The 24,437-nt window shown below is 46.0% G+C and overlaps 1 protein-coding gene and 1 pseudogene across 5 annotated transcripts in view; both read right to left on the bottom strand.

The window, feature by feature from the left end:
* Positions 1-745: 745 nt before the first annotated feature.
* On the bottom strand, positions 746-1,240 carry LOC122222161 (annotated as a pseudogene).
* The window catches only part of TYRO3 (TYRO3 protein tyrosine kinase), a 40,842-nt gene continuing 17,605 nt past the window's right edge, over positions 1,201-24,437 (bottom strand). For 2 of the 5 annotated variants that reach the window (XR_006203634.1, XR_006203632.1), the window contains exons 10-20: positions 24,201-24,330; positions 24,017-24,117; positions 23,427-23,522; positions 23,008-23,088; positions 22,469-22,561; positions 21,919-22,040; positions 21,383-21,492; positions 21,040-21,199; positions 20,690-20,826; positions 16,886-18,514; positions 12,495-12,801 (exon numbers count right to left, since the gene is read on the bottom strand). Coding sequence is in view for 1 of the 5 variants with exons in the window: in XM_042942349.1 (XP_042798283.1) it covers positions 18,124-18,514; positions 20,690-20,826; positions 21,040-21,199; positions 21,383-21,492; positions 21,919-22,040; positions 22,469-22,561; positions 23,008-23,088; positions 23,427-23,522; positions 24,017-24,117; positions 24,201-24,330 (1,421 nt within the window). In the remaining 4 variants the exon portion in view is untranslated. Of the gene's footprint in view, positions 1,268-12,492; positions 12,802-16,766; positions 18,515-20,689; positions 20,827-21,039; positions 21,200-21,382; positions 21,493-21,918; positions 22,041-22,468; positions 22,562-23,007; positions 23,089-23,426; positions 23,523-24,016; positions 24,118-24,200; positions 24,331-24,437 lie in introns of those variants that run through there. The other 3 variants (XR_006203631.1, XR_006203633.1, XM_042942349.1) reach the window with 3 other exon arrangements.

The raw sequence follows: 24,437 nt of genomic DNA on the forward strand, positions 1-24,437 counted from the left end.
CTCCTCTCTCTGTTCCTCCCCTGCTTGCGCTCTGTCTCTCTCTCTCAAAAATAAATAAAGATTAAAAAATTAAAAAAAAAAAAAGACAATTGTCAAGGGGGTGGAGGGTGAGAAGGAAGGGAAGATTCCTTGAGGAGGCAAGAAAGAAGGGGGTAGTAGGTATTTATAGTTTGTAAGATTACCCAGCTGACTCTGATATGTTGTTCCCTCCACCTCTTTGAGAACCCCTGCCCAAGAAGTCACCCAGAGGGAAGAAGAAAGCAAGCTGCTTTGTGGGGGTCAGCATGCCTTCTGTTGGCCCACCAAGAGGTGTAGCAAAGGGAATATGGTTTAAATTATTACCATGTTGGGGCACCTGGGTGGCTCAGTCAGTTAAGTGTCTGACTCGGTTTTGGCTCAAGTCATGATCTCGCAGTTTTGTGAGTTTAAGCCCAGTGTGAGGCTCTGTGCTGGCAGCCAGGAGCCTGCTTAAGATTCTCTTTCTCCCTCTCTCTCTGCCTCTCCCTCACTCACACGGTCTTTCTCCAAATAAATAAACTTAAAAAAAAATAAAATAAATAATTACTATATTAATGGTGCATCCAATCGGGAATTACCCCAAACTCCTTTTTAATCCATTCGTGCTGCTATAACAGAGTATCATAGACTGGGTCCATCATAAGAAACAGAAATTTGTTTGTTTGTTTGTTTGTTTTTCCATTGGTTATCAAGTGATCCTTTGTTGAAATATTTTCTTTTGTAGCCCTTAACTAGCTGGGCATTCCACTGCACTGCTATTGCTGTCATCTATGATTTCATGAGGGTGGTGGCCATCAACACTGCAGCCCACAGACTGGGCAGTTCCTAGGATCTCTTTGATGGTTCCAGAGAGTTCTCCAGCTAAAGGTCGGTGCCATATCTTTCGGGCAATGTTGACAATCTCATCAAAAGTGATATTTCCACTGTGCTTGTTTTTCTGCCTCTTTCTGTCTCTTGGCGGTTCCTTGAGGGCTTTGACAATCAGGGCAGAGGCAGAAAGTACCATTTCAGTCTGGGCCTGTCTGTGCTACATGGTCAGTTCCACTATAATCCTTAGACCCTTCTAATAACCGGCTGCCTTGGCAATGTCATTACCAACGCTTTCTGAAGACAGTCCCAGCGGGCTGATCTTCAGGGCCAGGGAAGACATGGCACGGACTTCGCCACTGGTGTGCCTCAGGTATACGACTTTGATTTCATTGGGGTCGAACTTAGGCAGCATGGTGGAGGCAGCTGGTGTCAGATGCACCTGGATCAGGGACAACCAAAGACAGTTTTACCTTTGCCTCATCCAAGCCAAAAGCCAAAGGAGAAATTTATCTCTCACAGTTCTGGAGGCTGGGGGTCCAAGGTTAAGGCACCTGCAGATTTAATGTCTGGTGAGGGCTCACTTCCTGGTTCAGAGACAGCCATCTCCTTGCTGTGTCCTTATATGCTGGAAGGATCAAGGTTGCTCTCTGGAGTCCCTTTTATAAGTGCACTAATTCCATTCATAAGGGTTCCACCCTCATGACCAAATCACTTCCTAAAGGCCTCACCTCCAAATACTCTGACATTGAGAATGAGGCTTCAACATAGGAATTTTGGGGAATACAAACACTTACTCTTCAATCAACCTCAAAATCACTTTAGCACCACCCCAAGAAGTCCATGTTATTTAAGATATGGGTAGCTTACGGGGAGAGGGCATGATCCAAACTAAATTTTCTCTCCTCTAAAATTAGGATTATTATAAGAAAAAGGTAGTAGAGTTGTCCTTGATTCATTAATTCAGGTAGTCAACAAGCAGTTATTCAAGACTCTACTGGTTTTCTATTTCTGCTACAACAAATTACTAGGAATATAGTGTTTTAAAATAACACACTTCTGGGGCACCTGGCTGGCTGAGTGGGTGGAGTGCACAACTCTTGATCTTGGGGTTGTGAGTTTGAGCCCCATGTTGGGTGTAGAGATTACTTCAAAATCAATCAATCAATCAATCTTGAAAAAAAAAATTAATGTTTATTTTCAAGAGAGAGAGACAGAACGTGAGCAAGGGAGGAAAAGCAGAGAAAGAGAGGGAGACACAGAATCCAAAACAGGCTCCAGGCTCTGCACTGTCAGCACAGAGCCTGACGCAGGGCTCAAATTCACGAACTGCGAGATCATGACCTGAGCTGAAGTCGGAGGCTTAACCGACTGAGTCACCTAAGCACCCCAATAAATCTTTAAAATAAAACAAAATAGGGGCACCTGGGTGGCTCAGTCGGTTAAGCCTCTGACTTCAGCTCAGGCCATGATCTCGCTGTTTGTGAGTTTGAGCCCCGTATCAGGCTCTGTGTTGACAGCTCAGAGCTGGAGCCTGCTCCGGATTCTGTGTCTTCCTCTCTCTGTGCCCCTCCCCTGCTTCTGCTCTGTCTCTCAAAAATGAATAAATGTTAAAAATAATTTTTTTAATTTGTTACAAAATAAAATAAAACAACACTTATTATCTACAGTTTGGGAGGAAAGAGGTTCAGAGTGGGTCTCACTGGGTCAAAGTCAAGGTGTTGGCAGGGCTGCTTTCCTAGAGGCTCCAGGGGGGAATGATTCCTGGTTTTTTCCAGTTTCTGGAGACTGCCCACACTCCTTTGCTCATGGCCCCTTCCATCTTCAAAGGCATGTCCAGCAAAGTCATCTCACACAGTCTGATTTTTCCCTCTTCTGCCTCCCTTTTCTATGCACATAGACTCTCTTGATTACATTGGGCCCATAGACGATCCAGAATAATATGCTCATCTCCAGGGTAGTTGATTAGCAAACTTAATTCCATCTTCAACCTTAATTCCCCTTTGTCATGCCACCTAACATAGTCACAGGTTCCCGAGATTAACAAGTAGACATTTTTGGAGACGTTACAGTCTGGGTAATATTCCAGGGACTGTTCCAGAGAACAGAAGGAGGACTAGTAAATGGCAAAGTGCTCAGTTTGTTATTGTATGTAAATTATACCTTGACAAAGCTTTAAAAAAGTTAATAGCGTAATATTCAAGACCCTTCATAATGCTCATAATAGTTATGAGTACTACTTACTAAGAGTTTACTATGTCTTGGGGCACCTGGGTGGCTCAATCAGTTGAGTGTCCAACTCTTGATTTCTGCTCAGGTCACGATCTCACAATTCATGAGTTCAGGCCCTGCTTGGGATTCTCCCTCCCTCCCTCCCTCCCTCTCTCTCTCAAAATAAATAAGCTTTTTAAAAAAAGAGTTTACTGTGTCTTTATATACATCACCAACAGTTACACTCCTTATAACCCTTTGAGGCAGGGGATATTCTATTCCCTTTCTATAGATGAAACTAAGGTTCAGAAAGATGAAGTGCACTGTCCAGGCTCATACCTCTAGTTAGTGGTGGAGGCGGGACTGGAACTTAGTCTGTGTGAACTCCACAGTCTGTGCTCAAACCTCCAGCCTCTTCCTTCAATACATCCTCCACACTCCACCAAAGCAGCCTGTGCTCCAGTTTCACAGATGGTGTCCCCAAACTGCCACATCCACTCCCACAACCATATTTCTAAATGAGCTGTTCTAAAGCTACTACCTCTGAGGAGCCCTCCTCGGCCCCCTCACAAGTCTTCCTGGGATCTGCCAGCTCTACTAACCACTTCTCATAGAGAAGTTTTCAGTCTGTTTTATGGTGGCATGTTATGGGTCACCTTCTTTCACTAGATTCTTCATCTCTCTGAGACTGAGAGCCTTTCTTACTCATTTTTGTATCCCCATAGTGGCTCATCAGTTCATCGTGCACTGTGCATTCAAATGTTTTTTGAGATACTTTGAGTCAAGATGGCTCTGTGAGTTCGCTCTCTTGGCACTCCCTCTGCTGTAAACACATAGCAGGGATAGATAAAACACAAAAAAGAAAACAACAAAATGATAGTGCTGAGCTCAAAAACAAGATTGTAATCTCTGTGGCCCTGAACTAAACAGAAACCTAAAGTCATGAGTAGGACTGAAGCCTCAGGGCTATGAGGATCCTAGTAGAGATGCAGGGGAGGCAGCCAGGCGCTTAGGAGACAAAAAGTACTTCAGCCTAGGTCAGGAACTAGAGTCAGGCTCAGTGCTTATAGCAGGGGTTGGGGCAGTTTCTCCACCCAAGGGAAAAGACTGACAGACATAGCTGCTAAAAGAGTTCAGAGATGTAGGGACGCCTGGGTGACTCAGTTAAGCTTCGGATTCTTGGTTTCAATTCAGGTCATGATCTCGAGGTTCATGAGTTCGAGCCTCGCTTCAGGCTCTGAGCTGACAGCATGGGACCTGCTTAGAATTCTGTCCCCCACCCCCCCCCCCCCGCCACTTGCTCTCTGTCTCTCACAAAAAATAAAAAATTAATAAACTTAAAAAAAAAGGGTTCAGAGGTGTAGTTTATTTGGGTTATAAAGAAAATTTGGGTAAATAATAAAAGATTTAGGGTTGGATGACAATAAATGTAATATATGGCAAAATTAGTAGAGTGAGGGTAGACGACCATGGCAGCAAAATGCAACTGGGAGAGCCAACCAAAAATCCATGGATAACATCTCCATAAACAAGGCATTCTTCTGAATCCACAATTCAAGCTGGCAAGAATAAACCCTGTTAGCTACAAGACTTGTGTGGGATCAGAATCCGTGCAGAGGGAGGCAAAGGGAAGGAATTCGGCTTTCGGCAACCCTGAAAGCAGGCAAACCCCCAATCGACAACTCTCAGTGGAAGCAGGGAGGGGATCCTGCAGAGTCCAGCTCACTGATGAGGACCGTGAAGATCCAATAAAGGTCTCATAGTGACGGGGCAGACTGGGTCCTACAAGCTCTCAGAATTACAAACAAAGCTTCCAAGGCAAAGCTCTTTAGGTCCTCAATAAGGAGAAGCTGCTGGGAATGAAATCCCAGGGACAGGGACAAATAGGAAGTAGGTCCAAATAAAAGTAAGGGAGGGAAGCAAGAGAGGCAAATCTCATAAAATATAAGGTTATTTATTTACTGATTTGATTTATTTTAAAGCCACTCTATGAATACAACCAGAAAAGGAGCTCTATTCTAGAACTTGGAACTCTATATTGAAAGAACATGCCATGTATCTGGGAAAATGGATCCAGAATGACCAATAAAAAGACATGGTCTATTGAAACTATTGTACTTGAAAAGAAAATAAATGGTTATTGGCATCCAGGCAAAAAAAGGCCAAGAGGAAAAAATTACATTATACTTTTTTTGCTAGTTAACACTTTATCCGGAAAGTAATACAGTAACATGTTTAAGACAATGACAAGAAAATGTGAACCACAGATTCAGTAGCCAGCCAAACTGATCTTCAAGTATCAAGGCTAGAGAGAAACTGTTGAGAGTACTGCCAAAACTCAGAGACTGCTGTTCTCATGAGTTCTTTCTGAGAAATCAACCAAAGGAAGACCAGAGCGACATAAAGACTGGCAGCTAGATTGCAGTTCCAGGAGTAACCCAGCTCTGACCACAATAAGAGGTCAACACCTCACACCTTAGGAATATGTGGGGGAACAAGATGGAAGGGACCTGGGTCCCTGAATAAGCATCTGGAACAAAGCTGTCTATAAGCCATTCACCTCCAGATGGCTGGGTGAGAGTGAAAGAAATTCCTATTTTGTTTGAGCCATTGTATTCTGTAGTCTCTTTGTTATATCAGTGTACCATATAATTTAATAATGTAGAAACTGGTACATGGAAATGAGGTTGCTGCCATAACAATAATCTAAAACGTAGGGTTTTGACTTATTGGAAAGGTAGCTTGTGACAAAGAACCGGATTTTGAAAGCTGGATATTTGGTGACATATCAGATTTTGGAAAAAAATCTTCCCTGTAAAAATGTGGAAGACAGAGACCTATGGAGCTTCTAGCTCTAGGGAAAATGGGTGGAAAAAGCCATGTTAGTCAATACTGCCCTTAGACCTGCCAAGCAGGCTCCCTGCCCCAGACATTAGCCTGCCTCAGGGAGTCCACGCTTTGATGTGCCTTCCCTTGGGTAGTTGGGAATGGCTGGAGCCAGAAATGCCAATTGGGTGGGAAATCCCAATTTGGAACCAGGTCCCACAGCAGTCTAGGTGATCAGAAATGCCTTCCTCAGAATTTTCTAAACCCGTCTCTGATGCCAGGACACAACAACATCATCTAGGTAGAGACCCTGAGCCCAGACTGGACCTGGGTGGGCCCTAGGAACCATTTCTTCCCTTCAGAGCTCTCTCCAAATCTCTACACCCACCCATCCGTACCCAGGCTATAGTTGTTTCTCTTTTTTTTTTTTTTTTTTTGAATTGAATTGTTCTTGTCTAGTCAGTACATGGTGCTGGGATTAAACATGCATAAGAAAAACAATTAAATTACCTTATACCATATACAAATATAAAGACTTTGATTTGAAAAGAAAATCTTTAAACCTTTTAAAACAATATATAGGAGACAAACTATATGACCTTGGGGGTAGGAAATAATTTATTTTATTATTTATTTCTTTATAAATAAAATTTTTACTTATTTATTTAATAAATACGGAGAGGGGGAATGAGAGAGAATCCCAAGCTTCTGACAGTGCAGAGCCGAATGCAGGGCTCGAACTCACAAACCATGAGATCATGACCTCAGCCAAAGTCAGATGCTTAACCAACTGAACCACCCAGATGCCCCTATTTTTTTATTTTTCAATTTTTTTTAAAATATTAATGTTTATTTTTGTGAGAGAGACACAGAGCACAAGTGGAGGAGGGGCAGAGAGAGAAAGGGAGACACACAGTCTGAAACAGGCACCAGGCTCTGAGCTGTCAGCACACAGTGTGACCCAGGGCTTGAATTCATGACCTGAGCAAAAGTCAGACGTTTAACCGACTGAGTCACTCAGGCACCCCTCCTATTTTTCACTTTTTATTATTTATTTATTTTAAATTTTTTTTTTTTTTTTACATTTCTTTTTGATAGAGAGAAACAGAGCACAAGTGGGGGAGGGGCAGAGAGAGACAGAGACACAGAATCTGAAGCAGGTGCCAGGCTCTGAGCTGTCACTACAGAGCCTGACCCGGGGCTTTAACTCACAAACTGCGAGATCATGACCTGAGCCAAAGGTGAACGCTCAACCAACTGAGCCACCCAGGCACCCCTACTTTTTTTTTTTTTTAATTTTTTTTTTTTAACATTTATTTATTTTTGAGACAGAGAGAGACAGAGCATGAATGGGGGAGGGTCAGAGAGAGAGGGAGACACAGAATCTGAAACAGGCTCCAGGCTCTGAGCAGTCAGCACAGAGCCCGACGCGGGCTCGAACTCACATACCGCGAGATTGTGACCTGAGCCGAAGTCGGACGCTTAACCGACTGAGCCACCCAGGCGCCCCAGGCACCCCTACTTTTTAAATATTTTATTTTTTAGTAATTTCTACACCCAATGTGGAGCTTGAACTCACAACCATGAGATCAAGAGTTGTATGCTCCAGGGGCTCCTGGGTGGCTCAGATGGTTAAGCACCAACTTCAGCTCAGGTCACAATCTCATGGTTCATGAGTATGAGCCCCGAGTTGGGCTCTGTGCTGACAGCTCAGAGCCTGGAGCCTGCTCTGTCTCTCTTACCCTCTGCCCTCTTCAGCTTGTACTCTGTTTCTGTCTCTCTTAAAAATAAAAATAAACATCAAAAAAAGAAAAGAGTTGCATGCTCCACTGACTGAGCCAGCCAGGTGCCCTGGAAATAATTTCTTAAGTCACAAAAAGCTATTAAGTAAAATATGCAATACATTTGACTACGTTAACGTTTACACTTCTGTACAAAAGGAAAAAAAAAAGTGAAAAGTTGCAACCAAGAGAAGGTTTTTGCCTCATATATAGCTGATATGCGATTGATCCAGAACACATAAAGGATTTCTATAATTGGTAAGTAAATAAAAATGAGCAAAGACAAATCAAAGAAAGAAAAATCCAGTGTCCCATAAACATTCGAAAAGATGCTCAGACTCACTAGTAATTCAGGAAATAGAAATTAAGACAGAAATGGATTATCATTTCACATCCATTAGGTTTGTTAAAAATTAAAACATCTGACAATACTAAGTACTATTGAGATTGTGGACCAAAAGGAACTCTCAGTTACTGCTGGTGAAAATGTTACTTTTATAGCCACTGTGAGAGCCTGGCAATATCTAGCAGAGTTGGAGATGTGCATTCCTAAAAACCAGCCTGAAACTCTCTCTTGTGTATATAAGACCTAAGCAAAAATATGCATTGCAGCATTGTTCAGAGTACAAAAAGTAGAAACCAAATGTCCATCAATAGGAGAATGAAATGATTGTGTTGTGATCATACAATGAAAAGTAACAGTTTAAATGAATGAACTAGACCTACATATCAAAGTGGGTAAGTCTTAAAAATAAATTGATGTATTTTTATTTCATATATGGGTATATGAATGTAGTGAAAAGAATAAAACATGCAGGGGAAGATAGATACCAATTTCAAATAATGCATGTCTGGGGAGAGAAAGGAGAAATGGGAATGAAATCAGGGAGTAGTTCCTGGGAGGCTTCCACCGTATCTACAATGTTTTATTTCTTTCCAAAATATCAAAATCAAATATGGAAAAAGACTGAGATTTGTATTTGTCTCAAAACTTTTCCGAGCATTCAAAATATTTTATTTAATGTTTATTCATTTTTTGAGAGACAGAGACAGAGCACAAGTGGGGGAGGGGCAGAGAGAGGGAGACGCAGAATCTGAAGCAGGCGCCAGGCTCCGAGCTGTCAGCACAGATCCCATGGCGGGGCTCGAACCCACGAACCGCAAGATCGTGACCTGAGCTGAAGTCAGTCACTTAACCAACTAAGCCACACAGGCGGCCCCAAAATATTTTCTAATTGAAAAAATATTGAGGGTTTGGGAGCTCCTGGCTGGCTCAGTTGGTAGAGGATGTGCCTCTTGATCTCTGGGTTGTAAATCTGAGCCCCACGGTGGGTGTAGAGATTACTTAAAAAAAAAAAATCTTGGGGCATCTGGGTAGCTCAGCCAGCTAAGCATCTGACTTTGGCTCAGGTCATGATCTCATGGTTTGTGGGTACAAGACTGCATCAGGTTCTACACCCGCAGTGTAGAGCCTGCTTGGGATTCTCTCTGCCCCTCCCTCACTCAAGTTCGCGCTCTCAAAATAAATGGATAAACTTAAAAAAAAAAATTTTTTTTTAAAATAAGGATTAGTGTCTACCCTATATAATTGTTAAGATTAAACATGTTAATATTATAAGGTTATTTTGAAAAACCCCACAAAATGGGGGCACCTGAGTGGTGCAGTCAGTTAAGTGACTCTTGAGCTCAGCTCAGGTCATGATCTCACAGTTTGTGAGTTGGAGTCCCATATCAGGATCTGCTCTGATAGCCGGAAGCCTGCTTGGGATTCAGTCTCTCCCTCTCTCTGCCCCTCCCCAACTTGTGCTCCCTCTCAAAATAAACAAACAACAACAACAACAACAACAACAAAACACAAAGTAAACAGTTATGTTCACTACCTAAGCTAAAACATACTATGGTTGAGAATTAAAAATAATGAGGTTTACAAAGGTACAGGAAGAGTAGCTGGTATGCAGTATGTGCTTGAACAGAGACTGTTAGGAACAATGATTATAGTGTCAAATAGTTTCTAGGTATCAAAAAAGGGGCATGACCTGATTAAAAGAAATAATAGTAGGTTTGGAAGAAAGCTGCCCAGTTCCAACAATACTCACTGTATTTCTAGAAGACCGCTACTGGTGCACTGTGAAAGTCTATTTCCACGAGGTTTGACACTTTTCTCATCCCAAGTTTGCAACTCAGGGTAATGTGAGATAGTGCTGGTAGAAATATATGTTCCATGTTAGGATGGAAGTTTCAGCAACTAAGAAAGGATTCTGGCTATCCTTTTTTTTTTTTTTTTTTCCATTTGTTTTTTTCTCTGTAGCCGGATGAAGGTACCTCAAGGTCACAAAAAAGAAAGCATTTCCTAACAAACAATGAAGACTTAAATGTTTTGAGGACCAATATATTTTCAACCATTTTATATATTGATGTTATACATATTTCATTTTAATAAAAGATTTCTGCTACCAAACTTAAAAAATATGAAGAATTGTTTGTTGAAGTGGATTATGGGTTTGTTTGCTTGCTTGCTTCAGCAATTTCCTCGGACTCTTCACCTACAGTTTGGTCAGTAAGCATCTGCAGACCCTGTTTCCGTGTGGCATCCCCACGGCTCCAGCCACCGGGCTAGGTTTTCCGGCCTCCGCTCTGCCCAGATGGCTCCAGCCACCCCCGCCAGCTCTCTCCTCCTCTTCCCTCCCAGGGCGCCTACTGTCCACATGCTCCTTAGCTCTTTCAGGATAAACTCAGGGACGCTTTCCTCGTTTCCCAAAACCTAAGCTCCTAGGGCGGAAAAACGAGCTCATAGTTCTTTTATATTCCTCGCGGCCAAGTCAATCCTTCAATGAAATTTTACTCCCAGAAGAGAAAAACCTTGGACCGCTTTTAACAAAGAAGCGCCGGCATCGGCGCTGGTGCCCTGTTCCGAGTCGCGGGAGGCCCCACCCAGCTGACCTGGAACTGACTGGCTCCCCCTCTCTGAGTCTCTGGGCGCCCCCTCTGGGGAAGCGCTCCCTAGGCCGCCGCAGCCCGGTGCCCGCCGGCCAACCGCGCTCCGCCGCGGGCCTGCAGCTGGGTCCCCTCCACGCCGCGGACAAAGGGGCCTGTGTCCCGCAGCCCCCACCCCCCCCTCCCGCCCCCCGGCCGAGCCTTTCCCAGCTGGCCGCCGGGAGGCCTCCGCAAAGGCCGGAGCAGAGCGAGCCCGCGCGTGATCCTTCGCGTGGCCCCGCGTGTGGTCCGGTCCCCAGTGGGCCCGCCAAGCCGTTGGGTAGGCCGCGCTAGGCCCCGGCCTCAGTCTCCGCCCCAGGCTTCCCTTGTCAGAAACTCGGGTAGAAGAGCCCCCACCCGACATATCTGGAGCCCTTGAGTAAAGTTCAGGCAAGGCCATCTGACTTGGGCCTTTTGGGTTCTCAAGGGTCAAGACGTAAAATTCCTTTCTCCCTTTTAATGATTCAGGGTCTTTCTCCACTTGTCTGTGTCTTGGGGAGGGGGTGGCAGGGGAAGTGATAGCTTCTCCTTTATGCTTTACCCCAGGGAAAAACAGTAATTTGAGGGAAAGGTGAGAAATTGTGCCTACTTACTGAACCATGGGTACGTGCCAGGCCCTCCTCTAGGCACAGATCCTTTGTCTTAATCATCAAAAGGATTTGTAAAATAAATATTATTTTCCCATTCTACCTTTCCATTTTTAGAAAACTGAGGTTAGGATTTTGGGCTAAGATGCTGGGGATACTGCAATGAATAAAACAAGATGCTGTGCTCACTCAACTTACATGGGGAGAGGCTGGATAATCACAACTAATTAATTACAAAAGGGGAATGAGAGCCCCGAAGACAAATTCCCCAGGTGCTGAGGGATGGGACTTTATAACAGGCAGAGTCACTGGTCTGGCTTGAGAGAGGTCAGGAAGCTTCCAGAACTGTTGCAGCAGTCTGGGGAACAGGGGAGAGAGATCTGAGGATGCTGATGGCAGGAAGAACCCATTCAAAAGAAATTGGGAGAATGGACTCAATAGGACTTAGAAAACTGTTAGTTGTGGAGGATGACTAAAAAGTCAATCCAGTCTTTCTACCACCTCTACCCTCTAAGGCTGGGGCATTGGAAAGAGGAACTAGGTAAATCCCTGGATTCTTATCCTGACTGACTGTCCCTTCTTGCTGGATGACATCATAGACAAATCACTCTGTAAAGCCTTGGGAGACCTGCAGTCCTTCAGTAGACTGCAGGCATGCTATCCCCTATGAGCTATCCCCATATGCTAACACCCATGATGCTGTTCCTTAAACCTTGAGGAACATTGCAAAAAAATATAAGAGGAGCACGTAGGAAAACTACACAATACATCTACAGTAGTCGTGCTGGCACATGGAAATGGAATATAGAGTCTAGAAATTAACCCAAATACATATGTGAACATAGTATATAACAAAAGAAGTATATAAATACATAGAGATGGATTATTAAAGAAGTGTGCAGAAAATATAGATCATTCAGTATATAGTGTTGGGACAATGGATAGCCATCTGGAAAAAAATAAATTTGGATCCATATCTCACTTCTTATTCCAAAATACATTTTAGATGACTCAAAATGAAACAGTGAAAAATAAACTTTAGAAGCACTAGAAGAAAATGCAGGTTTTTAAAAATAGTCTTCTTGCATGGGGCACCTGGCTGGCTTAGTTGGTAAAGCATCCGACTATTGACATCAGGGTTGTGAGTTCAAGCCCCAGGCTGGGCGTGAAGCCTACTTGAAAAAAATAATAATCTTGCAGTGAGAAGTCCTTTCTAAGTATGACACAAAACCCAGAACCTATACACATACACACTCAAATAACCACAGCAAAAACATCATCTACACCATGTACCACAAAAGAATAATTTCCTTTATATAAAATGAACACTTACAAATTAGTAACAAGGGACCAACAACTTAGTAAAAAAGTCTATGACAAACGGTTCACAGTAAAGATCAAAATGGCTAAGAGCATACGAAAAGGTGTATCACTTATAATGAGAAGTGCAAACTGAAATTACAATGAAATACTGCTCTCACTTACCAGATGAACAGAACTCACCTTGGATTCTTGGGTTCTTGGCAGTATCAACCACAATTTAAAATGCAAATTCCTTCAGCAATTTTTCTTTTAGGAATTCTTCTATAGATACAACCCTACAAGTATGCAATGATATGCCTAAAAAGTTCATTGCAGCACTATTTATAATAGCAAAATATTGGAAACAACCTAAATGTTCAATGTTAAGGAGCAAAGATGCATACATACAGCTAGGGAAAAGTTTCATAATAGAGGCTCTGGAGGGTATACTAGATTTGAATTACATCCATAAAATGGAAACAGTAATTGTATCTACTGCACAAGGTTGTTGTGAAGATTACAGTTAAAATACCGAAAGCACTTAGAACAATATCCAGAGTATATACCATTAGCTATTTACTTACACATATTGTTAATAAAAAGAGCAAAGGAGCAAAACAACATGTACAATAACCTACCACTTGTGCAAAACAAAAATACAAGTGTATAGGTTATTGAAAATTTCACAAAAAATCAGTAACAGTGGTTGCCTCTGGGAATAGAAACTTAAGAGCTAAGCACAAGGCAACTTATTTTCATTGTCTGCCTTTCTACATGTATTTTTTTAGTATTTATTTATTTTTGAAAGAGCGAGTGAGCAGGAGAGCGGCAGAGAGAGAGGGGAACAGAGGACCTGAAGTGGGCTCCATGTTCGGGCACCTGGGTGGTTCTGTTGGGCATCCCGCTTCAGCTCAGGTCATGATCTTGCGGTTCGTGGGTTTGAGCCCAGTATTGGGCTCTGTGCTGACAGTTCAGAGCCTGGAGCCTGTGTCAGATTCTCTGTCTCCCTCTCTCTCTTTGCCCCTCCCCTGTTCACACTCTGTCTCTCTCTCGCTCTCAAAAATAAATAAACATTACAAAAAAAAAGTTATTGAAGTGGGTTCCACGCTGACAGCAGAGCCCGATGCAAGGCTGGAACCCACAAACTGTGAGATTATGACCTGAGCCGGAGTCAGTCAGACACTTAACCAACTGAGCCACCCAGCTGCCCCTACCTTTCTATACTTTAAAAATTGTTTACCATGGGTATTTGACATCTATTTGAAAAAATAATATTTTAAAGTAGAAAGATATCAATCAGAAACACATAAAAAGTAATTAAATTTTATAAGATGTAGAAATTAAATTATGCTCCAATCTTTTCCATTAGTGTTATTCTGTTAGAATGATTCTATATTGCAGTCACTGAACGAGTTTGCAAATACTTGCTGCACCCTTTCAAATTATTGATGGAGAATAGTGTTTGCACGTTAAAGTGTGGACCAGAAGCATCAGCATCACCTAAGAGCTGGTTAGAAATGCAGAATCTCAGGTCCCACCCCAGACCTACTGAATCAGAGTCTACATTTTAATAAGAGTCCCAGGTGATCTGTCTGGGGATCTTGTTTGAAGTATGAGAGGCACTGAGCTAGGTACATTAATAAAAAACAAAAATATAAAACAGAACAAAACCACTGTTCTACTCTTGTCTCTTCTTTTTGACCCCCACTTCTCAAAATTGCTGTGGTTAGATGATTCTGGAAAACACACTGCAGAGTGCAAGAAAGCACACACAAAATAATCCAACCTGTATGACTCTATATGAACTTTAAAAAGAAGTACTTTAATCCATGATGTTAAAAATCTGGATAGAGGTTACCTTTGGGGAGGGGGGAGGAGGCAGAGGCTGGGGCAGGGCCTAAAAAGTTGCTTCTGGAGTGCTGGTAATGTTGTCTCTTGATCTGGTTGCTGGTTATTTGGATCTGTTTGTGAAAAATTCTTAAGGACTGTGCACTTCTGATTGGCATATTTTTGGGGGATGAATCCTATACTTCAAAAAAAAGGGTTTTTATTTATTCTTTCAATGTTTATTTATTTTTTTAGAGAGAGGAAGAGAGAGCAGGAGGAGGGGTGGGAGAGGGATAGAGAACCCCAACCAGGGCCCACACTCACTGTGGAGCCCAACACAGGGCTTGATCCCATGACAATGAGATCATGATCTGAGCCAAAGTCAAGAGTCAGACGCTTGACCAATTGAGCTACCCACATGCCCCCCAAAAAAGGTTTTTAAAAACTCCACTATCATGGGGTGTCTGGGTGGCTCAGTTGGTTAAGCTTCTGACTTCGGCTCAGGTCATGATCTTGTGGTTCGTGGGTTCGAGCCCTGCATCGGTCTCTGTGCTGACAGCTCAGAGCCTGGAGCTTGTTTCATTTTCTGTGTCTCCCTCTCTCTTTACCCCTCCCCATTCTCTCTCTTCTCTCAGAAGTAAATATTAACATTTTAAAAAATTTAAATAAAAAAGCCTTGTTGGTTAAGCAACTGGCTCTTGATTTTGGCTCAGGTCATGATCATGGTTTGTGAAAAGGAGCCCTATGTCAGCCATTGACAGTGTGGAGCCTGCCTGGGATTTTCTCTCTCTCTCTCTTTCACTTTACCCCTCACCCCCCGCCTCAGTCAAAATAAATAAGCATTAAAAAAAAAAAAAAATGCCATTATTATCACCTACCTCAAACCCCTTGATCATGGGGGGCCAAGACACTTGGGGAAAAGAGACTGAGCTGAGAAAATTATTTACGCAGATTTAATTACTGGTAGATGACTCTCACTTTGTCACACACACACATACTCATATCATAACTCTTGTACATTTTAAAAGGTACCTAGTACTGACCTGCATTCACCCAAAAGATAATATGATTATGACAGAACTGTTTAAGGTGCTCTCTGGAATGGTAGGGAGGGAAAAAGCAGTCTTTAGGGGACTCTCTGATTTAGTGGGTTTCAAGCCTGAATTGATTGACCATTCATTAACCACATAACCTTGGACAAGTTACTTATCCTGCATTTCTGCCCTATTGGAGGATGATAATTATATTCCCATCTTACAGGAATGTTCTCTGTATTAAATGAGATAATACAGACGAAGTGCTTGGCCCAGTGCCTAGCACGTAACAGGAGCCCATTAATGGTAAATAATGATTTGAGAGTAAAGGTCTCCTCAATCAAGAATTCTCAAACATTACCACACAGATAATCATTACAGGCAGTTAAAGCCAATCACAGCAGGAAACATTCTGAAAGCCATTTCCCTGGAAGTGAATTCAGGTCTTATGATCCACGTGGGAACCAGAATCTGGGATGCCAGCAACAGGTTTTTCAGGATATTTGCTTTCAGAAGCACCCGCCTCATTCCACTGCTCTCAGCCAGCAGGGCAATACCTGTGTCCCTCCCTGTCTTCCCACACCCCTCCACACAGAGAGGGACCCAGTTCTCACGCCTCCTGCTACATATTCTCATGAGTTTGCTCTGAAAGCTTCTAACCTAAAATTTTCCAGTGGAAATACTTGGAAGCAAACTTTATGCTCTTATTTCTAATGCTTAAGAGGCATGCCATTCTCTTAGCCCATTTCTTCCCCTGAGTTTCCCCTGGCTCCCAGCAACAATGTAAAGGTGAGAACAAAGGCTCCACACCCAATGATAGAAGGAAAGTCTGACAGAGGGGTAGGAGACAGCCAAAGTAGTCTTTGTCCTTGTTCCAAGAAAAAGAACCTTTCCATAACATTTACATTTTAAAAGATCAAGGGTGGTTATCTCTAGGTGGTAGGATGATTTTCTACATTTTCCTAATTGTCTACAAGGACTATGTATTATCTTTATTTATTCTTGAGAGAGAGGGTGTGAGCAAGGGAGGGGCACAGAGAGAGAGAGACAGAGAATCCGAAGCAGGCTCCAAGCTGTCAGCACAGAGCCCAACGCGGGGCTTGAACTCACAAACCGCAAGATCATGACCTATGCTAAAGTCGGACGCTCAACCAACTGAGCCACCCAGGCACCCTATGTATTATCTTTAATGTGATAATATTCTTTGGGCTCTTCTCTAATTACAAAAGCTTTTTTTTTAAAGTTTATTTTTGAGAGGAGAGTGACAGAGAAAGAGAAAGAGCACAAGTGGGGTAGGGGCAAAGAGAGTGGAGAGAGAATCCCGAGCAGGCTGTGCACTGTCAGCACGGAGCCCAATGTGGGGCTCAAACTCACAAACTACCGACATCATGACTTGCATCAAAACCAAGAGTTGGACATTTAACCAACTGAGCCACCCATGCGCCCCTAATTACAAAAGCATTTTGTGCTCAATGCAAAAAACTTGGAAGGCACAAAGGAAAACAAGTCCTTAACTCACATCATGTAAAGATAACAGCTGTTAACATTTTGGCATATGTCTTTCCAGACTTTTCTCTATGTAGAGATGCTTCATTTTTGTGATCTGGAAAAAAGTAAACAGTTAAGAGACAAAGCCTTGAGCCTTTAGTTCTCAATTTTATTTCTGTTTTTAAACAGCTTCTAACGGCTTGGAAATATCCCTAACAGCAAGGGCCTTGCCCCATGCAATCCAGGGGGCTCCCCTAGCAGGGCTGGGGTCCAGGCTCCAGTAACTCCCCCTCACCCACGTCAGCCATCAGGCCTATTTTCTCTCTTTCTCTGGAGACTTGGGACAGAAGAGGGTCTCCAGAGAGGGAAAATTGGGACTAAGGGATGGATGCTGCGTGGAAGGACTGAGCTCAGACACAGCTGCCTTTGTTAGTCTTAGGATATTTTGGGATTTGGTAGCATGCTCAGACAGACTGTGGGAGGGCGTAAAGAGGGGCTCCTGGACTCCTCTCTGGCCCCACGCATTTCTGGGCAGGGCCTACAGCACCCCTTCCTCTTGCCAGGCTTAGTGCACTGCCCTTATGGGCTGGGCGAATGGTAGCCTGCAGTAATCCAGCATGCCTTGCTGTGACCTGGTCAGTAAAGCTGCACTTTACTCCTGGCCTAGGCAGGGTAGGTGGGTCATCAGGAAGGGGATAACGATTCAGACCTGAGAATGCCCCACTGTCTCCTACCATAGGGCTTGGGACCTGCCTGTATCAACCCCTTACCAACTCTCACCTAAAGGGAATAATACAAGGGCATCTCTTTGTGAGGAGGAGCAAACCTGGGAATTTAAACCCCAAGCATGGGCAGAGCTAGGCCCCTGGTCAGAGACACCTCAATGCATGCACTAAAGCAGCAGGGGCAGCTCAGCCAGAGAGTAGAGGCCCACAGGGCTAGATCTACCCTCCCCCAAATCTTCTCCACACCCATGGTAACCATGGAAACATAACCTCCCCCCTCCTGCCAGCTGCCTGGGTTTAGACAACCAGGCCTGGCCCACCTCCACCCAGCCAAGGCCTGAACTGACACCAGGCAGGCCAGAGTGGCCGCAGGAAGAACTGGGATTGGGCGATTTGGTGAGTCCAGGCTTCCAGCGCAGCTTGGGAGGACTACCACAGGAGCCTCCATGCCTTGCTGCCTGGGCTGGGGTCAGAGAGGGCTTCCTCAGCCAGTGGCGGGCCAGCAGAGCCAGCAGCATGGCTCGGGACGCCCTCTTCCTGTGGGCTAACAGCTACTGTGGGGCAGTAGCCCTTGCTGCAGAAGCAGCAGCCTTTGGCCCTCACTGACGGGGCTTTCTGGCTGCTGCTCCTCCTGTGCAGGCTGCTCAGCTAGCCCCCCAGGGCTGAGGATGTACCGATAGTCACTGGGGGTGCCCCCCATCGCCCCCACACCACTGCCATCCCCAGCCCCGCCGCTGGCCTGGTCCCTGCCAGGCAGCTCCAGGCGGCCTCCCTCCACAGGCTCCTCGGCTCTCTCAAGGTTGATATACAAGGGGTCCTGGCTGGTGGACAGCACTGACAGGTGGCCCAGGATGCTCTCCAGCTCCATCCGTAAGCATGTGAAGCTCGGGCGCTGCTTGGGGTCAGCGCTCCAGCACTGGTACATGAGCTCATACCTAGGCAGACAGAAGGGTATGGGGAGACAGTGAGGAGCCCAAAGGGGAAGCTGAGGCCCCTTAAACATACAGAACCAGGAGTTTGAAAACTTTTCTTTAACACACCCATATAAAGCACTTACTATGTATCAGGCACTCTTCTAAGTATTTTACATGTATTATTTACTTCGCACAAATAAATGTGTGAAATAAATGATCCCGATTTCACCAATGTGGAAACTGAGGCCGAGAGAGGTTAAAAACCTTGACTAAGGTCACACATGTAGAAGCAGGTAGAAAGTGAGGTTCCAAGAGTCCCTCCTATGTTATATTGGGAGGGGGCACTAGGAGTGTTTTTGTCTTGCAGAACACAGCTTGGAGTCACTGTTATTTTAATGGAAAGGATTTGAATAGCCGCCCTTTGTCCTGAATCCTCACCCACTCAGGCAGACTTAAATCTTCATTGTTCACGGACACATTTGAACCTAGAAAAGCTTCCAGCCCTCTCCCCCGGGCAGGAACACTTTTTACATACACATTCAGGAGCCTTACAGATTCCCTGAGGTCTTATCCCTGTTCCTGGGGAATGCCTCAGGCTTAAGGAAGAGAAAAAAAAAAAGAAGTAACTGCAAGAGGCTGAGACCAGATCCAGGCAGCACAAATGCCTGACTCCCTTGTGCCCACAACAGGAAGCCCTAAATGCTCCCCACACACTAGCCTTCCTGACAAGGGCCCCCAATGATGGGAGGAATGGTGCCAGACATCGAGGAGGCCATGGAAATGGTCGGGGCCATGAGTACGTGGCCAGGCTGGGATACACTGTCAAGGCTGTGCTAGGAGCCAACTGGCGCCTGTCCACCAGGCTGCCTGGTAGGAAGCCAGCGCCCGCCCTGTTGACAACAGTAGCTCCAGCCTGGGAGGCAACTAAGTCGGGCCTGGTCCCCACTGCTCAGCAAAGCCTCTACAGCTCCAGATCTTCCTTGTGGCTACAGCCACAAGGAGACCTCGGATCCTGCCATGTCCTGAGCTGTGCTGAATAAGTAGGAGGTGTAAGGCCGAGCTAGTGCGCTCAGATTTCCCTCTGACACACAGTCCAGGTTCAGGGCACTTCAAGCTCACTGCCCTGGAGAAACAGGACTCCACCATTCGGGCTGAGACTTCCTCTACCTATCCATGTTTCTTGGACCTCTGGTGGTCCAACCCCACAGCAAGAAATAGGGAGCAGATTCCTTCACTGGATCAATGTGGATGCCCTCCCCCCGGTACTAGTGAAAAGGTCCTCCAGGGCGCCAGGGAAACTCTGGCTTGCACAGTGTGGGAAATAACACTAGAACAAATTCCATTTGGTGTCATGGTTAAAAGGCACATATTCCAAAATCACAGAGATCTAGGTTCACATCCCAACTCATCTACTTAATAGCTGTATGACCTTGGCCATGTTACTTAACCTCTTTAATCTCAGTTCCTCATCTACAAAACGGTGATAATGACAGACTTTTCCTAACAGGGTTAGAGGGGGATTACCTGAAAGAATGCCTGTAAAGTACCCAGCTAATGCTGGTAACACTGTCTTCCAGTCACGAGGGGCTCACAACACTCCCCTATTCAGTGGGTGTATCCCTACCCTGTCCCACTCCCAAAGGCTCCAGGCTCCCAGAAAGGAAAGAAGGCAGGTCCCTTCTCCCCAGGATCTTAGGTCTCTCCACTCCCTCAAGAGGAGGCCAACCTCCCGCCCCCAGCGCCCCCTCCTTGTCTAGCAAGGAATGTGATAGAGCAGCAGTTTTTTCTTGCCCTGATGCAGCCCTCTCTGAGGGGGAGGGAGGGCTCAGCCTAGGAGGTTTTCTTAGACTAGCTGGGGACTGAGAAGTAGCGGGGGTGGGAAGAAGGTGACAGAAACTTGCACTGTTGCTCAACCCTGTACCTTCTGCCCTCAGGGTTCCTGGTTCCTCCTGAAAACTGGAGAAAACATGTAAAAAAAGGTAGAACAAGAAACACAGGATGGGAAAGGGAGAGAGAAAGAAAACAGGAGGTGGCAGATAAAGAGGCAGTTTGGGGTCCCTCTAATGACAAGGACCAAAAAACAAAAGGTCCAACTGAGGTTCTGAGCTCCCACTGGACCAGCAGCTGTACTGGCAGCCAGCACCTGAACCCCCAAATTCCTATTTCCTCCCAGAATCCCCTTCCCAGGGCACTCACACGTCCTCTATACACTCTGGAGGCTGTTTCAGGCGGTTCCCGCCGATGAGGTAGTTGTAAATCTCAGCATTCTCAATGCCAGCATATGGCGTCTGCCCACGCGTCATGATCTCCCACATGGTCACCCCGAAGGCCCACTGGGAAAAAGCGAGGTTGGAGGGGAGATGTCATTAGGCTCCCTGAGCTGGGCAGAACCCTAAGACAAGCACATCTTAGAGCATAGAGGTGTTACAAGGGGGCAGCCAAAGCCCAGAGACCTGGCTAGGTCCCTGAGGATTCTAAAGTTCCACCCACACACTGGGCCACACTGCTTATGTTACCACCAGGCCTCACTGTGCTCCCCGGCTCACCACGTCACTGTGCACAGTATATAGGTTGTCAGCCAGGCTCTCCAGGGCCAGCCACTTGACGGGTAATTTGGAGGCACAGCCCTGGCGATAGTAGTCCCCGCTATAGATCTTCCGGGAGAGCCCAAAGTCAGCCACACACACCGTCATGTCTTCTGCCAGCCTGTGAGGGGTGTTGGAGGGTGGAGTCAGCCTTCCCCCATGCTGGCAGCCATACTAAAATCAGAGTATCTTTGCTCCCCAGCTGTCCCCACGCATAGCAGATACAGTCCCAGGCGAGAACTGACCATTAGTCTTCCTGTCATTAGCTGCTCGTTCCCACCCAAGCCCTCCGGAATTCACATACATGCAATTCCGAGCAGCCAGGTCTCGGTGGATAAAGTTCCGGGAGCTCAGGTACTCCATGCCACAGGCAATGTCCACCATGAACCGGACCAGGGTCTGCAGGGGCAGGTTCTGGTGGGGCAGACAGAGCAAACTCAGGCTAGATCTGCCCACCCAGCCAGGGCAAGATGAATGGGGTTCCCTGGGGCTTCTCTGGCCAGAAAGCCTAATGACTGTCCTTGGAATTAATGAAAGGAGGGGGATGGAGGGACTTCCCAAGACAAAGAAGCTTTGGCAGACCTGAGAGAGAGACAGCACCCAAGAGTCAAGACACTCCTCATGTGGGATTCCACAGATCTCTTCTCTCAGAAAGGGCCCTTGCCCAGACTAAAATGCCCAGCAGGGCTCTGAGGGAGAAGGAAGCCTCCTAGCATAAAAAGGGTAAAACCCAACCTGCCTCTTCCCAACCAGCTTGATCAGCCCTGCTCACCAAGCCAAATTCTCTCCCAGGGTCTTTGTCCCTTTCAAACTCCTGGCCATTCCACCCCAGGCACTCACAAAGGGATTCTCCCCAATCCGGGAGGCGAGCAGGAAGGCGTGCAGGTCCCCATGCTTCATGAAGGGCAAGATGACCATGGGGATAGGGAGACGGCCTTTGGCTCTGCTTCGGAGGCTCACCCCTGGGGACAAGGGAGAGTCAGAAGCAGGGCACATAAACGTCAAGAGACAGCTTAGGGGTCTGCGTGAGCCTCCCAACTGCTAGGTCCTACCTCTAGCCCTGGCTCTGTTCCTTCTCCATAAGTCCACAGTGGCCTGGTGACTACTCAAGATTTGGCTGCCCCTAGATCTCTGGAGCATCTTCTTGTCCCCTCCTTCTCTGCCTCTGTTCAAACGGGCAGTCTTCATGTGCAGACCTTTGGTACAGGGCCTGCACACTAAATTCCTTACCTGAGTCTGATCAGATTTCAGCCAGGACTCTCCTTGCTATTTTGCTATCTGCTTATTCACCACGTAAGTTCAAACTTCTCTCCCACAGGCTGCCCTCCCACCTTGGCGGAACACAGTTGTAGCTCTATTGTATATCTGCCTCCCCTAAGAAGGAGCTCACCAACAAGCTTGGCCACATGTGGGTGGTCAAATTCCTTCATGCAAGCTGCTTCCCTGAGGAATTCTTCAATGTCGCTGGAAGCAATGATGTCAGCTGGAAAAAAAGATAGGAGAGAGGGAATGAGGGAGATGTGCCCACAATTCTGATCCAAGACTCCTAGGCTTTGTCCTTCCTGGGCTTCCCAGGGGGTTCAGGAAACAGACTGGCATGAGCAGGAGAAACCCCCATGGAGTGGGGCTATCCAACAACCTCTCTGCTTGCTAATGGTCTTCCCTTTGGTTTAGATAGTCCAGAAGCTCAAGCAACCACAGCTTTAATCACCCTGAATGAGCTCAGAGGAGTCACTGCTGATGGCAGAGAGCAAAGGCTAGGGCACAAACTTGTGTGGGTTTATGCCTTTGAATTATTCACAGGGCACAGGCAGCATCCTACTTAGTGATGAGTAACTCTTCTTGGAAAGTCTAAGGACCCAGCAGAGCCTGCTTCTGTATCAGTCACCCCTTCCACTTCTCACTCCATGTCTACTACTCTTCACTCACCTTTCAGCATCTTGACAGCCACTTTCACAAAGGAGCCATCCTCTTGCTTCAGCTGGGCCTCCCGCACTGAACCAAACTCTCCTAGGAACCGACCCAAATGACGGTGAGGCCACCTTGCCCTACTGCCTCCCACCTCCTTTCCTCCCAGGTGACCCTTCACAGGGACACAAATCACTAGACTCTGGGGACATTGCAGGAGGCTCCTTTGTCTGCAGCCAAAGGGAGTATGCTGGGAGTGCTCCTCAGTCCTCCTCATCCCCAGCCACCATTCCTCCAAACATCCCAAACTCAGGCATTTACAAATAGATCCTGTTTATAGGAGCTGCCCTAAATCTACACCCCCAAAGTGACAGGAGCAACCAAACACACCCAGATATGGCAAACTCCACTCCTGCCAATCACTGTGCAGCCCCACACACCTTTGCCCAACATCCGGCCTAGGGTGAACTGCTGCTCTGGGATGAGCACATCCTCCAGTTTGTCCTTGAGTTCATCACTGATGCCCAAGCTGTCCACTGTGGGGAGAGGGGTGATAAGAAAGGAGAGGGGCCTCTCCTGCTCCTGACTCGTACCCCCGGCTCCACCCTCAGTGCAGACATGAGCTTAGTTTAGCTCTCCCATAGCTGGGATGGAGATATCCATGAGGGTAGATCAGACACACTGGTCAAATTAATGAGCTAGCAAAAAGAATGTAGTTAGGGGCTCTCTCCCTCTCTCTCTCAAAAATAAACAAATAAACATCAAAAAACAGGGTGGCTCAGTCGGTTAAGCCTGTGACTCTTGATTATGGCTCAGGTCATGATCTTACGGTGGGGGCATCAAGCCCCCCATAGATGGAGCCCTTTGTCAGGCTCAGAGCTGGGTGTGGAGACTGCTTGGGATTCTTTCTGTTCCTCCTCAGCTCAGGTGAACTCTCTCCCTCTCTCTCAAAAATAAATAAATAAACATTAAAAAAGAAAGGAAGAAAAAAAGACAGTCCATTTTTCCTCCTATGATTCCCCACACTCACGTGTGGCTTCGATGCGCTCAGGCCTTTCCCGATTGAAGGACCGGGCTGCCCGGAAGTGAACGGCTGGCTCCCCCCGGGCCATGACACTGTCAAAGGCTTGCCTAAGAAGAAACCCAGGACTTGGAATCAGCTCCAAGATCTACAGTCACCACTTGCCTCTCCCTCCATGTCCTTACCCCCTTACCCGAACCGTGTCTCCTTCCGCCTCTTTCGAAGCAGGATGAGGGCCAAGGCAGCAGCCGTCACTAGGGCTGTCAGCACACCCAGGACTACAGGCACCCAGGATGTACGGCTATGGGGAGGGCCCTGCTGGCCTGTGGGAGACAGGGGGAGTGGCATGAGCTAGGCTGACATAAAAGAGTCCCTTTAGAATTTTCCAATGATGGCCATCTGGTCTGGTCAAGAGGTTCTCTTAAGTCAA

This window comes from Panthera leo, chromosome B3 (genome assembly GCF_018350215.1).
Source record: "Panthera leo isolate Ple1 chromosome B3, P.leo_Ple1_pat1.1, whole genome shotgun sequence".
Classification (NCBI taxonomy): Eukaryota; Metazoa; Chordata; class Mammalia; order Carnivora; family Felidae; genus Panthera; species Panthera leo.